Source organism: Suillus paluster (assembly GCF_016628075.1).
Source record: "Suillus paluster strain FC165 chromosome Unknown EDB91scaffold_3, whole genome shotgun sequence".
Taxonomy (NCBI): Eukaryota; Fungi; Basidiomycota; class Agaricomycetes; order Boletales; family Suillaceae; genus Suillus; species Suillus paluster.
In genome coordinates, this window is record NW_024537563.1 from 566,182 (window position 1) to 579,952 (window position 13,771).

The following is a 13,771-nucleotide window of genomic DNA, read 5'->3' on the forward strand; positions in this document are numbered from 1 at the left end:
ATGCATCCGCTTTCGAATGAATGGTCGTCGGACGTTGTTTAAGCCCTGGGATTTGAGATATGTAACGAGGGAGTCCCTTTTTGCTGTTTAGTGCGGGTGTCATGCTGACTGGCAGATCGTCACCTCGTTCAGAGACCTCGGATAGCTGTTACATTCCCAGGCCTGGGGCAGCTTACTTACTGTATGAATTGATTCAATTCGACGGTCACGCGTCACACTCGGTGGTATCGGTGTCGAAAACATGTAGTTGTCACGTATCACGTGTCGAAGTAACATTTAATGTCACAACAGAAATTTGGCAATTTTTTTTTTGCTTCTGTGGGCCATCGTGACTCCGCATTTGCGCAGCGGTCGATTGGACGTCTTATTTGCGCGCCAGTACTTACCCGACACAACGTACAGAGAAACACTGCATTGTAATCCGACATGTCGAAAATTTTGGTGTCACAGGTCACGAACCAGAGTGTTGGAATGTCAAATTGAATACGAATCGATTCGTACGCTCTACTAGACTATTGGCTGACCTAATAGCCCCGAGCAAGTTACCGATGGGACGCGTGAAACGGTACTAGTTCAGGACTGCGGTTGACGATTGAATCATCGATGCGGCCGGGCTTAATCTTCCGTAGTCAGACCTTGAAAGCATGTGGAAGACAGTCATTCCTTTTTCAAGGGTCGGGCTCAACTTGCCCTTAAGCCCTGAACATTCCGAGGCCCCATAGTTCAATACGGATAGATTGCTGGGGAGCATATATATCTAGCGCATTGTACGCCCACCAAATTGAATATACACCCACCAAGTTTGCAACTCACTGACGATTCACTTCAATTTGCAATATGCCCCTGATCCCAAGTGACCCCAGTTCGTGGTCATCCAATGTGCATCAGGAAGTTTTCAGCTGTTTTGTAGGTTCGTGGAGAACTATGTTAGTGATGCGACTCGCTCTTTTTTAACTTGGTTTCACAGTCGCATCATCTACTGCTGTGCTATACGACTGGGGTAAGCAAGACATCTTATTGAGGGAATTACTAATGTCACTATGGTATTCTCTAGCACTGACGTTCGGCCAAGAGGTAGGCCCTTGATCCCATTACGGGAGCAGCCATTTCACTAGAATGGTTTTATAGTCCGAATTGATCTGGGTGAGCAGTCTCATATTACAAGAACAAGGCAATGCAGCTAATTTAGGGCAGAGGCAACGTTGGTCTGTCATGACTGTTCTATATATCGCCGTACGTAGTAGTTTATATTATCCTAAGCCCACGGGTAACTTGTGCTGATTAGTATTCTAGGTGCGCTACATTGGAATACCATACTCTGTGTACGTTTTCAAGACCAACAAGTCGGCGCTGAGCTAATAAGCCATCTCTCACAACCAGCGGCAACATTCTGTGTATGTTTCTTCATGGCATAATGCACTGCATTCGCGTCTTCTGACTGGTGGCATCCAGTAAATCTCCCGGGAGTCTTGACAACAGACATGGTGAGTATTCTGTACTGATACTACATACCAACTAATCGCACTTCTGCACAGAGGTGAGTGAGCTTCTCGACCAGCTTCTTGGTTCAATATATTGACCGAAACAGTTGTGAGTCTCTTGAAGCATCCAGTCCCAAGAGATTCATCATTAACTGGGGTATTTCAGGCAATATTATGAACCTCGTACTATCGTGGACGATTTTCATCATAAATCCCATGCTGAATGGTGAGCTACTCAGCTGCGGTACCTCAAATCGACTGAAATATCATGTCAGTCTTCATGATCACTCGGTTATATGCTATGTACCAGCGATCGAGAAAGATGCTCATCTTTCTCGTTGCAACCTTTGTCTCTATCACAATCGTCGTTGGAGTGATTGGCACAGCAGGGAACAACGGTATATCAATGGGTAAATTTCTTTTATGAATAAAAGACATAAGCGCATCAGTCTCATATGACGAATATCAGATGTGTTCATCCTCCGCCGCACACATCAATGCGTTTTCAAAGTCAATGCAGGCGAACAACTTCGGTTGATCGAGACTTATTCGCTCGCTACTGTATGGGAAGTCTTGTCGTTGTGTCTTGCAATCTGGATTGTTGTAAAATACTTCCGCGGGCTTCCCCCATCATCGACAGGACGGACTGCTGGGGATTATTTCATGGTGTTAATCAAGACCCATGTACTTTATTTTGCATTGTGAGCTCGTAACGTGAACGCGATTGTCTTTTTCTGCTGACTTTGCCCACGCCCTAGTTTTGCTGTCAGTGCTTGCTTCAACCTTGGCTTGGCGTCTCCAGAAGTCTTGGTATGATAATCTATGCTTGACATCTGCATTTGACCACTCATCATCATTTATATAGGACTCGTCTTCCGTGGGGGCTCAGATTTACCGTGGCGTACTCGAACTTGTCACGCTCCTGCAGATGTTTGTTGTGGGACCGCGCCTCATTCTTAGTATCCGAGAATATCACGCTAAACTAGTGGCCAACTCCGAGGCGGGAACTGACATGGAGACAATTGCTTTACAGGAACGCATACGTTTACGAACTATTAGCAGTGATGTCTAGATCCAAATAATTCTATAGCAGGGTACATGTAAATTTTCATTGTAATACTTCTAAAGAAGACCCCTTGTATGTGTTGCCATACTGTACAGAATCTCTGTGCATACCACATCTAAAAAAGTCGAACCGGTCAAAACAAGTTTTCAACAGAAGCTTGTATGTAGCCGAGCGCCTAGCGTCGCCTAAGGACCTCTCCACCAATGAGAGCGCACGCTTATGGCTGAAGAAAGCTTCAAATGTGAACGTAAACTAGGCCGTCTCTCAGATGCCATTTTAACTTTTCACCGACCCTGGGCCGACATCACCGACTTGCCAAGTCTTGGATTCCGCGATTCGGGTCCCAAGCTCGTTGCACTGGCAAGCACGGAGGTATTATATTAGTGGCGGCCTCTACTTCATAATAGTATCATGCGGCGTACGTGCCGTCTGTCATATGAGCGTATAATGGATTCATCGTGCATCGGGATGTGACACCAATTGAGCATTAATACAGCTGATTGCAAAATTATGCGGAAACCCAGAAGTTGGATTTGAGTCTCGGAAACACCCGGACGAGGACCCCGTACACATGGTGGCAGCAGCTGCAGACTTGCTTAAAATGCACAAAAACACCTAGAGCTCGCAGTAGCACCTTCGATACACAGACCTTCTAGAACACAACAGTACTTGATAGCTTTTAGATTTTGTCAAATTTTATCAGCCTAATAGAAGTCAAGGTTCGAACATTTAGAATAAATCCAAATCGATCAAGTGTATTTCAACCATTCTAAAACTAAACAGAACAAAAGCTAAAGGAGATAGGTGCCAGAAGGTGCCAGAGGAAGGTACGAGACGATGTGGGAGGGTGTACCGTGTGGAAGGCTACGAAGAATGAGTGTCTTTAGATTAGTAAAATAAGAAGAAACAGAGAGAAACAGAAAAAATTACATGCACAAGGTAGCAGCGAGTGAGCGAGGGGAGTGAGTACGGCAGAGAATAAAACAAGGCCAGTAGAGATGTAATGAGAACTATACAAAATGCATCAAAGATAAGTAACAGTAGAAACACGAGATAAAACAATGGAAGGGACTCACCAACAGAATTGCGCCATCCATGTCCTTGGCGTGAATGGAGACGATACATGACATCCTGTCTAATAGGTTCCCGGACAAAAACGACGCGTCAGACGCGTCGATGATCTCCCGCCTGCCAGTCAGTACGCAAGGTGAGGATCAGTGAATTGCGACACATCAGAACGTCGTATGTGCCGTTCACCGCTGGGACTGAGCGCTGAGCCTCACTTCCTGCGCATGCAAGTACTGTGCCCTTCACTGCTGCCGTTCGCTCAGTGTGATATACTTATGGGTCCTCGCTCGGGTGTTTCCGAGATCCAAATCCAACTTTTGCGCATAATTTTGCAATCAGCTGCGATACCAAGAAGGAAAGACTGTCTTCCGTCTTATGGTACTAGGTGACACTAGGAGTCAGTCCGCCTCTTGGTTGAATGCCTCGTCTCGACCAGACAATTTGTCGGAAGTGGGAGGAAATTGTAAGTCGGAACAAAAAACCATAGGGGAATTTCTATACTTGGGATGTGCAACTATACAGTTCATCAGCCACAGAACCGGCAACTCCCAGCAGACTTTGTGCCATATTGTCCGCAACGCCAGCTAGCATCCGACACCGTCCTCAAGATCCTTCAAAATGAGGTGAGTTATGCAGGGAAAACTGCCATCAGAATAGATCGAACTCACCAGTATTTTTCTCCCATAGTCACCGTAAGGTTGGTTTTCTGTCATGGAGAACCAGGTAGGCCCGAGACGCTCATACTTTGTGATCTATCCAGTACGAAGCCCCCCGCCATGGCTCACTCGGTTTCCTCCCCCGTAAGCGTGCCGCACGCCACCGCGGCAAGGTCAAATCCTTCCCCAAGGTGCGCAAGTAGAAGGATCTTCGTTAAGAACTGGTCTAACAGTGCATCTACCTTAGGATGACCCCAAGAAGCCTGTTCATCTGACCGCCATGTTGGGTTACAAGGCTGGTATGACCCACGTTGTCCGTGACCTTGACCGTCCTGGTTCCAGTGCGTATTCCGCCTAACTACTAGAGATCTTGGATCTGAAGACAGCGCAGAGATGCACAAACGTGAGGTTGTGGAGGCAGTGACAATCATAGAGACTCCTCCTATGATCGTTGTCGGTGTCGTTGGCTATGTTGAGACTCCCCGTGGCCTTCGCACTCTCACCACTGTCTGGGCATCTCACTTGTCAGACGAGGTCAAGCGTCGGTTCTACAAGAACTGGTACCGCTCGAAGAAGAAGGCTTTTACCCGCTACGCCAAGAAGCACGCTGAGGACGGCGGCAAATCCACCGCTCGTGAGCTCGAGCGCATCCGCAAATACTGCACTGTCGTCCGTGTCCTCGCCCACACCCAAATTCGCAAGACCGGTCTCAGCCAGAAGAAGGCACACCTTATGGAGATCCAGGTTAACGGCGGTTCTATTGCAGACAAGGTCGAGTTCGCACAAGGCCTGTTTGAGAAGCCTGTGGAGGTTACTAGTCTTTTCGAGCAGGATGAGGTGATCGATGTTATTGCTGTCACGAAGGGTCATGGTTTCGAGGGTGTTACCCACCGTTGGGGTACCAAGAAGCTTCCTCGCAAGACTCACAAGGGTCTCCGCAAGGTCGCTTGTATCGGTGCATGGCATCCTTCGAAAGTCATGTTCTCCGTGGCCCGTGCTGGTCAAAGTAAGTGGCCTTGTTTTCTTCTCTTGTATCGTAGTATGAACCAATCATGCAGACGGCTACCACCATCGTACGGAACTCAACAAGAAGATTTACCGTATTGGCTCTGGCGCTGATGTGGCTAATGCTTCCACGGAGTCTGACATCACGAACAAGACCATCACGCCTATGGGTGGTTTCCCTCACTACGGTATTGTGAAGAATGACTTCTTGATGCTCAAGGGCTCGATCCCTGGTACCAAGAAGCGTGTCATCACCCTCCGTAAGTCACTCATGGTCCACACCTCGCGTCGGGACCTCGAGAAGGTGCAGCTCAAGTTCATCGATACCTCTTCGAAGTTCGGCGTAAGTACAGTGTACTGTCTTCTAAAGGAATCATCTAACGTCTTGAATCCAGCACGGCTCGTTCCAAACCTTCGACGAAAAGGCCGCGTTCTTGGGAACGCTCAAGGCCAGGGATTGATTGCATTTTTGACGTACTACTTAGGCATTATGTTTTTTTACATCTTTTCACGACTATCCATGCTATGCTCTAGTACCGCCAATTAAATGTGTCTGCATGCATGACGAAGAGTTCTGGAGTGCATTGAATATGTACATATAGTGCATGAAGCTGGTGAAGTTCTGGACATAGTTTTAGCGCCAAAAGTAGACTCGAAATTTTCGAGTAACTGTCTTCGGCACACGTGCAACTTCCATCGAGCGCGTCAGTTAGTGCAGTACATACTGTAACCAGGTCTTCGCCTGGCTCTTTCAAAACCCTCATTCAGTGCCAGTCGCGGTATGTACATGGAACGTATTACTGGGCGATAATGCTCATCGTTATCACAGGATGACTGCACTGGATATTCATGCTTGCAGGCTCCACGTCGAGCCTCAGATTGTCGCCTGCATTATCACAAACGCCATGTTTGTTTCGTCAGGTTCAACAAGTTTTCGCTCGGCAGCAGGCAACGTCTCACACTTTCCTGGCCCATCGTCATATCCACATTGCTCACAGGATGAAAGAAAGAGCTCCAGGAGAGGTGAGATGTGCTGTGAGCGAGCACAAGGTAGACGACGCACTGGTCAGGAATACTGGATTAGTAGATCATCCAGACACAGTTACACATCAGACACGCGTTTTAAAACCATCTGGGCAGGATGGCTTGATGCCCCACGTCCTGCAACCCACAGACGGGTCTCCACTTGTCGAGGCCATCTACATTCCCGTTGGCATCGGTTCAACTCACGGCCAACAAAGCCCACACCATCATCACTCAAATCCCCACCCCACTGGCCATCAGGATCCCATAGACTCACTCGAAGAAACACCACCAGACAGAATGAAGACGCGGAAAGAATTATTGAACAACTTACTGAAAGCTACCTCGATGACAGACGGGTGGGAGGCATACCACACCTTGGCTGTCATGTTCCCTCATCAAATTCATCACCTCTCCGGAGCTCCCAAGATACCCCAGCGTCACCTCCATCATCTTGCCCGCCTTCTTGCCTCCACAAAACCTCGAACACGAACCCTTTTCTTACGACTTTCTGCTGTTTTGACCATGCTACACCGGTCTGGTTGTCGCATTTACCTATGGGAGTGGAATGCTTTGTTAGACTGTGCAGGAAAACGATGGCGGAAATGCAGTCTCGAAGACTACAAGGCAGCTGTGGAAGTTTTCAGTAAAATGACCACATTGCAACCCTCTGAGAACACAGGCGACGACGAGAAGCTGGCCGCAGAGCCCGACTTTGGGCAGGTGCAGCCCGATATCATTACATATACAACCCTCCTCTACATCGCCGGCCGCTCGCTTCACCCCAGCGCCATCCGCCACGCATCTAATCTGCTCAGAGCCTCAGGGCTACCACCAAACCGCATCACGCATTTATCCTTGCTACACTACTATACACGAACCAAACAATTATCCGGTGTTCGGTCAACCCTCCAGAAGATGAGAGAGCAAGGCTTCGAGCCTGGTCTGGATGGGATCAACGCATGCATATGGGCCTACGGCCGGAATGGGCATATGGATGTCGCTTCAACAATTTATCGTGTCCTGCGCCACAATTCGCAGCCGGAACTCGACGTAGGCGAATACGACATCGAGGCAGCTGTCAAATACCTGCTAGATGTGGAGGGCATCGCCATTCCGGACGACGTGATACCGGACGAGATAACGTATACCGCTTTGATCCAAGCCTTTGCCTATCATGGGCAATTTATGAAGGCGCTTCATGTCTTTGTAGATATGCTCTCTACGCCTAATAGGGAACCGAAGGCTCCTACAGATCAGGAGACAGGCGAACCTTTACTCTATCAGCCAACGCTTGCCGCTTTCCGTGGAATATTCCTCGGTTTCGCCCGGCATGCCCAGAAACCATTTTCGCTAAAGACCCCTCCCGGTTCTTTATCGGAGCGCCTCCGCCCAATCCAGAAGAGTGATTGGAACCTCGAAAATCTCCATCAGGTGTTCCAGGCTTTTATGAATTTGCCTGCTGAACGTCAAGCCGAGTGAGAGGCTGATCTATTGGATCTTGGTATCTTTTGGCAAAGCCAGCGGAAATGATGCGGGAAAGCTGCGAAAAGTGTTTTTACAAGCTCGAGCAGCGTTTCGGTGGCGGGATGGGGTGGTCGATTAGACAGGACTGCGCAAAAGTATCTTTGGCGATAACGGGAGTGGTGGGCGATAGATGTGGACAACATGTCTATTCACGTACTGGTACATACAAATCCAACGCTAATATTTGTACAGTTCGGCAATTTGGTGATGATACAGTGATTCGAATCATGAGATCTGGTCGTCACCATTCTCCCTCCTCCACTGGACAAATTCATTCCCAGCTAACTACGCACTTCCTGCTCTGGTATCGTCGAAGTTTCACGGTCCTAAGCGTGTCTTCCGTGATGGAGCCGTTCCATCCTGCCTTGCGCATAGCGCTTTCCACAGCCTCAACCTTGTCCCAACCTTGGTCAGGCATGACATCTGGGAGATATGTGGCGGTCAAAGTGCCTCTGGAGTTGAATCGCGGCAGATATGCTGACGAAGATAGAGGAGAAGGAGCACTCGATGATGGTGGGTATAATGACGGGTTGGGGAAGCTAATGTAAATCCCGTGAGTGCCAACGGTCCAATCTAGATACGACGATGCGTCTTCGAAATCCGTCAAAAGGGATACTCTGGCGTATGATTAAATGCATTAGCATACATATGAAAGGCGAGATGCACTTACCCACACTCGAGAGATGGCAGCTCTCGACGTTCTATTTTCCGGAAACGAGAGTCTTTGAACGCACTGATCAATGCGTATTCTGCAAGACCTTCCCTAAGGGGTATGTCATCGAAGTTGCCGATGCAACCCCTCAATCTGGGTGATCTGCCCGCGCGAGATGACCTTGTATTCCACGTCACAAAAAGTGGACTAGAAAATAACGACTATAGCACACATTCGGACAGAAAATATGGTCCACTCACTATTTCTCGTCAGTGAAAGTAGGCGGGATAGGCTCGCTAGATGTTAGCGCGCAGTACAAAGCATCGAAGGCACGAAAACAGTGCTCCGGCGTGCATACATTATCGACCTTGTCTGCTTGATCTCCTTCCGTTAGCTTGGGGGGAAGGAGGGACATGGTGATCGAGGAACGAAGTGGGAGCGCTGGTGGATGTTAGCTCTGCTAAGTCTGCTCAACCAGCATCGATCACCAACCTGCCTGTTTCGGCGACCTAGGCTCTACTAAGATCCAGCCATTTAGCGCGGGTACAAAATACCAAATTACAACAGCAAGAGATTGCTACCAAGATTGCTGAATGACGTGACTAAACACATGCACAAATTGTATCTACTTAAGGTAGTATATGGTATGAGGAGATAATTCAGGAAGTGAATAATAGTATTGCAAAGAGTAGTCCTGGAGGCCCGGTGGTATGGAGGACCAATAGGAATCATAGAAAGTGGCATAAAGAACATAGCATCCTGTAAAGACGAAAGAAAACAAGAGAACTTGGATATCAGACGCGCGAGATTGATGTGATGGGAGAACGTGATGGGCAATGAGTCGTGAGAATGGTGTGCCGGGCCGTAGGATGCAGATGAGCAGAAAGACAGCAAAAGCGGAGAAGTCTTGACACATGGCAGGGGTAAGATCACGAAGAACAACAATTCCATCCCCCTGAAGTGGAGCGAGCCTTCTCCCGTGCCTCTTCTTCCTCGGCCTGAGCGGCCCAAGTGGGTGTACTGATAGTTGATAGGAAGACACTATCACGTTTCTTGAGCTCATTTTCGCGCTCAATGATGTCCTTCCGTTCGATGATTGCGTTAATCAATGATTCGAAGAGGGTTTCAATACCTGTGGCAAATGAATGGGTGAGAGAATCAGACAAGGGGAAAGAGCACACGTACCAAAGTCATCTTTAGCTGAGACCTCAAAAAGTTCCATTCCCTTGCGAAGTCCCCATTCTTGGTCATCGACATCGGGGTCTTCCTCATCTTCATTTATACTATTGCTGCTGCTCTCCGCGGCGTCATACCCTCCTACATGCCGCCCAAAGTGTGAACCAAATCGTGGTTGTGGGGAGCGGGAGGCCTCTGTTTTTGACCTGTTCAAGCCCTGGCCTGTAGTCTTTGATCTCGGAATGGCATGACCAGTATTGCTTCGATTAAGCGCAGAGGAATGTGATGACTGGCTAGGAGCAGGGTCCATGTAGGACGCGCTGTGGGGTGGAGAACATTTCATTGGGGTGTTGTTCAGAGGAACTGATTTGGTGCTAGTAAAGGATGTGAATCTGGGACGAATGTAAGACAGTGTTGAAGGTGGTGGAGGTGGAGGGGGTGGAGGCGTTGGGGGGCGCGGTGGGGGAAACCAAGTATGCAGCGATAGGCGAGCTAGATCAGACGTGACCTGCCTGTGATGATGGAGGTCGGATTTGGAACCAACGATATAAATGATAAGCTCTGGCGGACAATTTTTCTTCAACTCTGAAACGGGTGGCAACTTTGTCAGAATATAATCGCGGATGTGAAATCTAACGTTACGCACCAGCTAACCAGCCCCGAATGTCTTCGAACGTAGCAGCATTCGTGATATCGTACAAGAGAAGTGCAGCATTTGCTCCGCGATAATACATGGGAGCCTGATTATACTGGTGAACGACTGAAGGATACCAAGTAAGAGTGAATTCGTACCATACTTCGGAATCGTTCCTGTCCTGCAGTGTCCCATAGCTGTAGTCGAACCTTCAAACCGTCGACATGGACTTTCTTGGTTACAAAGAAAGCCCCGGTCGTGGACGTCATGTTCCTAGGATCGAACTTGTTCTGAGTGTAGCGATGAAGCAGGCTGGTCTTGCCCACGCCTTAAAATGATCGAGAATCCGTCAGTGAGCCATGCAAAAATGATTGATTAAGGTATCCGAACAACGAACCTGTATTGCCCATGACCACAATTTTGGCATCTATCCCATGTTCATACCTGGACCTGGAGTACGGGTCCATGCGTGGATATTCCGCCATTCAGAACGACGTTGAAGGGAAATAAAGGATGCCACGAAGGGCGGGAGGAAGAGAAGAGGGAAAATGACTAAAGTACTAGCGACGGAAGTAAGAAGCAAGACAATGAAATGAATCAACTCGGAAACCACTGGACGCGACACTGAACCACGTGCCGAAATCACGCCGAGCTTGCTACGAGCGCCCACAAGAGATAATCCGGTTAAAATCTCGTTTATTTATTGCCGAACTTTCCTACTAACGATCTTCAGGTTATTTACCCTGCGCCCTCCAGGCACTACGGGGTCAATTTCCATAAGATGCAACGTATTCAGCTGTGCCGCGCTTCATGAAATCACAGCACAATGCCCAAACAAGACATAAGCAGCTGTATGTGACAGTATGTCCATATTTTTATCGGAGAATGCAGGGAAGCGGAACATGTGTCATGAAGATATCGCGTAATCTACTCTTGGTTGGCGGGGGGGAATTCAAACGTCACATCCTTCCCTGTCAAACGGCGGTATACTGAAGAGAACGAATCCAGCTTGTACTCAAGCGATGTCGCGTCTTTAGGGTCAAGGATACTGCAAGAGATCATTCAGTATACTGTCAATGCACATCTAGGCATACCACTTACACTTTCAAAAGTTTCGATCCATCAACAGCAACACGAGTCCTCTTGCCAACTATCTCTGTCGGGAAGACAAGATCCTCCAGGATTTTCTCGTGTACGTTGGTGAGCGTACGAGAGCGGGGTCTCTTTTGCTTCACCCGTGAGTTACGGGTAGGCTTGCTCAGCATGCGACGCTGAGCAACGAAAACAACGTGGCGGTCAGAGAATTTCTTCTCCAGTTCACGGGTGAGCCTGCGAGATGGGTGACCATATTATAATAGCACCTTCCCACTAAGATAACCGTCCTCACCTCTGCTGCACCTTGTGGAACGCCTTCAATTGGGGAACGGGAACGAACACGACGATAGCCTTCTTTCCACCTCGTACATCAACTTCACGGGCGGCAGAGATCTGCAAAGCGCGGAGCTCAGTCTTGAGTTCAGGGACATTGTTCTCGAGGTCGATCAGAGCCTGAGCGACGGAAACCTCGGTCTCATCAGGGGAGTTGGTTGGTGCATTTGCAGAACGGAGAATCTTGTGGTTGACAGACATGGCTGGAATAGAGGCCCTGTAGCAGATGATCTCATGGTCAGCATCCACTCCTCATGACTTGCATCCACCCAAATCAAAGTGATTCGACCGCGATTTTGGCTCCGCAGCTCGATGTGCACATACATCCTGCACCATTGAGCACCACAACAAGCAGCAATTCGTACTCACCGAGCTTGACGCCTTCGTCGATGTCTTTTTTGCAATGAGTCTTACCGTATGGTGTCTGGCTATTGCGCCAAACAGTGACCAACACATTCGTATGCACGTGCTGCTTCTCGAATTGGAAACACCCCTGTTACGATGATTCGAAGTATCTAGCTGTCTCTTGCCCGCTTGAATTCATCTACCCAATTTTGCTCTACTTCTCCCTTTGGAACAACAACGAACGTCAAACACCCATCTTTCAGCTCTAACCCATCATCAGGTTCCCCTTCTTTGGCCTTCGAGGCATTACAAACATCCATCAATGACATCTTCTTGCCAACTTTAAGGAGCCGCTTTCTTCTTGTCATTGCGTAAACCACGAGAGTGTTCGCGGCGTATTGCCCAGCTTTATCCCACACAGGTGCAGGTGCCTGCGGCGGAAACATTTGAGATATGTGTGCATAAAAGGTGGTATCTTCGACAAATTGTGCTATGACGTCCGAGGTCGCGTACTGCGGGTATAGGAAGAACACGGGGATTACCAACGTCGTTCGTTCGGGATCTTCTGGGTCAAAGTGGGGCTCACACGGGTTTTCTGATGACCCTTTCGGGTTGTAGACGGCAAACAAATTTCGTTCCTGATGCATAATCAGACGAGCGATGACGAGACTAAGATAGAATGTACCTTGAACGCCACCTGCAAGAGTTTCTTCTCTCTCTGTTCGGTTTGCATTCGTTCCTGCTTTTCGCTCTCTTTGCGGCCCTTCTCTGCCTTCACTGCGGCGGAACGATCGCGGACTGACCTGACCCCCTGGTTTTCTGGGTCGTACTCCAAACACCTCTCACAGCAATCGAGGGACTCCTCAAAGCGGTCCAGGGCTAATAACGCCACAGCCGAGCGGTAATATGCTTTTGAGGACTTGATATTCAGGGTGAGGGCCTTCGAGCAGTCTCGGAGGACGGAGCCATAGTTCTCTTCGAATCGGTCAGATTCTTGTTGTCAAGACAGTAAGCCAATGTCTCACTTAACTCGAGGTTGCACGCGGCACGGTTGCATAAGAGAGCCTCGTGCAGTACGAGATCAGATGGCTTGGCATCAATACCTTGCGTGTAGAAGCTGATTCGCTTCTCGATAGCGTTTTCCCTTGAAGTAGTCGTTTCCTTGCTCTTTGAAATTTTGAGCGATCTCTTAGAGAAGCGTTCTTGATTCACCAGGATGTCACGGTAGAGAAGAGAAGGTTCTCACCCACCATCTGGCGTCCCTTCGAAGGCGAGACTCTGTAACGCTTGAATCACAGGGTCGTCGGATTCTTCTGAGGGCAGAGATTTCATAAAGAGCGGGGTGCTTTGTAGAGCTGCCATCTTCTCTTCGAAAGAGGACTCTGCCGGCTGTGGTAATATGGCAACCATTTTGATATCTTCCAAATTCTGGTTCCAGTCAGTGATGCAGTGGACGTTAAGTTGCCGTGAATGCAGTGTTCAACCAAGGCTTGGTGTTGACGTTGAATGACAAAAAGAAACCAATGATAAGATAAGATATATCTAAGCGATCAGCGGAACCATTGTCGTTCCGCGCTTACACGCTGAAGCCTTCATGGCAGCGACCTAAAGTGCGAGGGCTGGTGGCCGCGCTGAACTCAACGGGACGGTTCAAGTACAAGGTAAAATGGAAAATCGGAACTTTGTCCAGTCTCTTACACCATATTCGTT

The 13,771-nt window shown here is 48.6% G+C and overlaps 7 protein-coding genes across 7 annotated transcripts; 3 read left to right on the top strand and 4 right to left on the bottom strand.

The window, feature by feature from the left end:
- Window positions 1–590: 590 nt before the first annotated feature.
- Window positions 591–2,761, top strand: EDB91DRAFT_1343100 (uncharacterized protein). Its single transcript, XM_041325771.1, has 13 exons — window positions 591–910; window positions 968–1,000; window positions 1,055–1,074; window positions 1,129–1,143; window positions 1,195–1,233; window positions 1,294–1,322; window positions 1,381–1,394; window positions 1,453–1,488; window positions 1,648–1,707; window positions 1,757–1,891; window positions 1,951–2,182; window positions 2,240–2,291; window positions 2,347–2,761. The coding sequence occupies exons 1-13, from the start codon at window positions 838–840 to the stop codon at window positions 2,551–2,553; spliced, it is 945 nt and encodes a 314-aa protein (XP_041183043.1). The 5' UTR covers window positions 591–837; the 3' UTR covers window positions 2,554–2,761.
- A 391-nt stretch (window positions 2,762–3,152) lies between these two features.
- Window positions 3,153–4,169, bottom strand: EDB91DRAFT_1099509 (uncharacterized protein). The gene is made up of 5 exons (XM_041317132.1): window positions 4,138–4,169; window positions 3,805–4,078; window positions 3,624–3,735; window positions 3,478–3,557; window positions 3,153–3,411 (listed from the first exon to the last, which is right to left on the bottom strand). The coding sequence occupies exons 3-5, from the start codon at window positions 3,670–3,672 to the stop codon at window positions 3,277–3,279; spliced, it is 264 nt and encodes an 87-aa protein (XP_041183044.1). The 5' UTR covers window positions 3,673–3,735; window positions 3,805–4,078; window positions 4,138–4,169; the 3' UTR covers window positions 3,153–3,276.
- On the top strand, window positions 4,170–6,183 carry EDB91DRAFT_1333103 (ribosomal protein L3-domain-containing protein). The gene is made up of 8 exons (XM_041325420.1): window positions 4,170–4,238; window positions 4,303–4,312; window positions 4,376–4,462; window positions 4,519–4,612; window positions 4,663–5,277; window positions 5,330–5,619; window positions 5,672–6,055; window positions 6,106–6,183. The coding sequence occupies exons 1-7, from the start codon at window positions 4,234–4,236 to the stop codon at window positions 5,735–5,737; spliced, it is 1,167 nt and encodes a 388-aa protein (XP_041183045.1). The 5' UTR covers window positions 4,170–4,233; the 3' UTR covers window positions 5,738–6,055; window positions 6,106–6,183.
- EDB91DRAFT_413529 (uncharacterized protein) lies at window positions 5,939–8,096 on the top strand. The gene is made up of 2 exons (XM_041327184.1): window positions 5,939–6,055; window positions 6,106–8,096. The coding sequence occupies exon 2, from the start codon at window positions 6,126–6,128 to the stop codon at window positions 7,779–7,781; it is 1,656 nt and encodes a 551-aa protein (XP_041183046.1). The 5' UTR covers window positions 5,939–6,055; window positions 6,106–6,125; the 3' UTR covers window positions 7,782–8,096.
- EDB91DRAFT_1099516 (alport syndrome) lies at window positions 7,953–8,969 on the bottom strand. The gene is made up of 3 exons (XM_041317133.1): window positions 8,739–8,969; window positions 8,497–8,685; window positions 7,953–8,443 (listed from the first exon to the last, which is right to left on the bottom strand). The coding sequence occupies exons 1-3, from the start codon at window positions 8,891–8,893 to the stop codon at window positions 8,098–8,100; spliced, it is 690 nt and encodes a 229-aa protein (XP_041183047.1). The 5' UTR covers window positions 8,894–8,969; the 3' UTR covers window positions 7,953–8,097.
- A 1-nt stretch (window position 8,970) lies between these two features.
- Window positions 8,971–10,948, bottom strand: EDB91DRAFT_413661 (P-loop containing nucleoside triphosphate hydrolase protein). Its single transcript, XM_041327185.1, has 5 exons — window positions 10,686–10,948; window positions 10,447–10,616; window positions 10,301–10,394; window positions 9,664–10,239; window positions 8,971–9,610 (listed from the first exon to the last, which is right to left on the bottom strand). The coding sequence occupies exons 1-5, from the start codon at window positions 10,771–10,773 to the stop codon at window positions 9,408–9,410; spliced, it is 1,131 nt and encodes a 376-aa protein (XP_041183048.1). The 5' UTR covers window positions 10,774–10,948; the 3' UTR covers window positions 8,971–9,407.
- Window positions 10,949–11,215: 267 nt separating this feature from the next.
- On the bottom strand, window positions 11,216–13,471 carry EDB91DRAFT_1242688 (40S ribosomal protein S7; the record flags this gene model as incomplete). Its single annotated transcript, XM_041322219.1, has 8 exons — window positions 11,216–11,336; window positions 11,390–11,617; window positions 11,676–11,919; window positions 12,041–12,209; window positions 12,265–12,699; window positions 12,747–13,036; window positions 13,087–13,263; window positions 13,312–13,471. 8 exons carry the CDS (start codon window positions 13,469–13,471, stop codon window positions 11,216–11,218), a joined length of 1,824 nt encoding a protein of 607 aa, XP_041183049.1.
- Between the last annotated feature and the right edge of the window lie 300 nt (window positions 13,472–13,771).

Bases quoted from the DNA above. Each gene is read 5' to 3' on its own strand.
- EDB91DRAFT_1343100 (XM_041325771.1), top strand. From the start codon at position 838: ATGCCCCTGATCCCAAGTGACCCCAGTTCGTGGTCATCCAATGTGCAT. The intron at 1,001-1,054 runs GTAAGCAAGACA...GGTATTCTCTAG, and splicing joins TGCTGTGCTATACGACTGGG to CACTGACGTTCGGCCAAGAG. The intron at 1,892-1,950 runs GTAAATTTCTTT...GACGAATATCAG, and splicing joins GAACAACGGTATATCAATGG to ATGTGTTCATCCTCCGCCGC.
- EDB91DRAFT_1099509 (XM_041317132.1), bottom strand. From the start codon at position 3,672: ATGTATCGTCTCCATTCACGCCAAGGACATGGATGGCGCAATTCTGTT. The intron at 3,558-3,623 runs GTGAGTCCCTTC...CATTTTGTATAG, and splicing joins TGGATGGCGCAATTCTGTTG to TTCTCATTACATCTCTACTG. The intron at 3,412-3,477 runs GTAATTTTTTCT...CATTCTTCGTAG, and splicing joins CTCGCTGCTACCTTGTGCAT to CCTTCCACACGGTACACCCT.
- EDB91DRAFT_1333103 (XM_041325420.1), top strand. The intron at 4,463-4,518 runs GTGCGCAAGTAG...CATCTACCTTAG, and splicing joins AGGTCAAATCCTTCCCCAAG to GATGACCCCAAGAAGCCTGT. The intron at 5,278-5,329 runs GTAAGTGGCCTT...CCAATCATGCAG, and splicing joins CGTGGCCCGTGCTGGTCAAA to ACGGCTACCACCATCGTACG.
- EDB91DRAFT_413529 (XM_041327184.1), top strand. From the start codon at position 6,126: ATGCTTGCAGGCTCCACGTCGAGCCTCAGATTGTCGCCTGCATTATCA.
- EDB91DRAFT_1099516 (XM_041317133.1), bottom strand. From the start codon at position 8,893: ATGTCCCTCCTTCCCCCCAAGCTAACGGAAGGAGATCAAGCAGACAAG. The intron at 8,686-8,738 runs GTGAGTGGACCA...GTTATTTTCTAG, and splicing joins ACTTTCACTGACGAGAAATA to TCCACTTTTTGTGACGTGGA. The intron at 8,444-8,496 runs GTAAGTGCATCT...ATCATACGCCAG, and splicing joins CTGCCATCTCTCGAGTGTGG to AGTATCCCTTTTGACGGATT.
- EDB91DRAFT_413661 (XM_041327185.1), bottom strand. From the start codon at position 10,773: ATGGCGGAATATCCACGCATGGACCCGTACTCCAGGTCCAGGTATGAA. The intron at 10,617-10,685 runs GTTCGTTGTTCG...GATCATTTTAAG, and splicing joins TGTGGTCATGGGCAATACAG to GCGTGGGCAAGACCAGCCTG. The intron at 9,611-9,663 runs GTACGTGTGCTC...CATTTGCCACAG, and splicing joins CTCAGCTAAAGATGACTTTG to GTATTGAAACCCTCTTCGAA.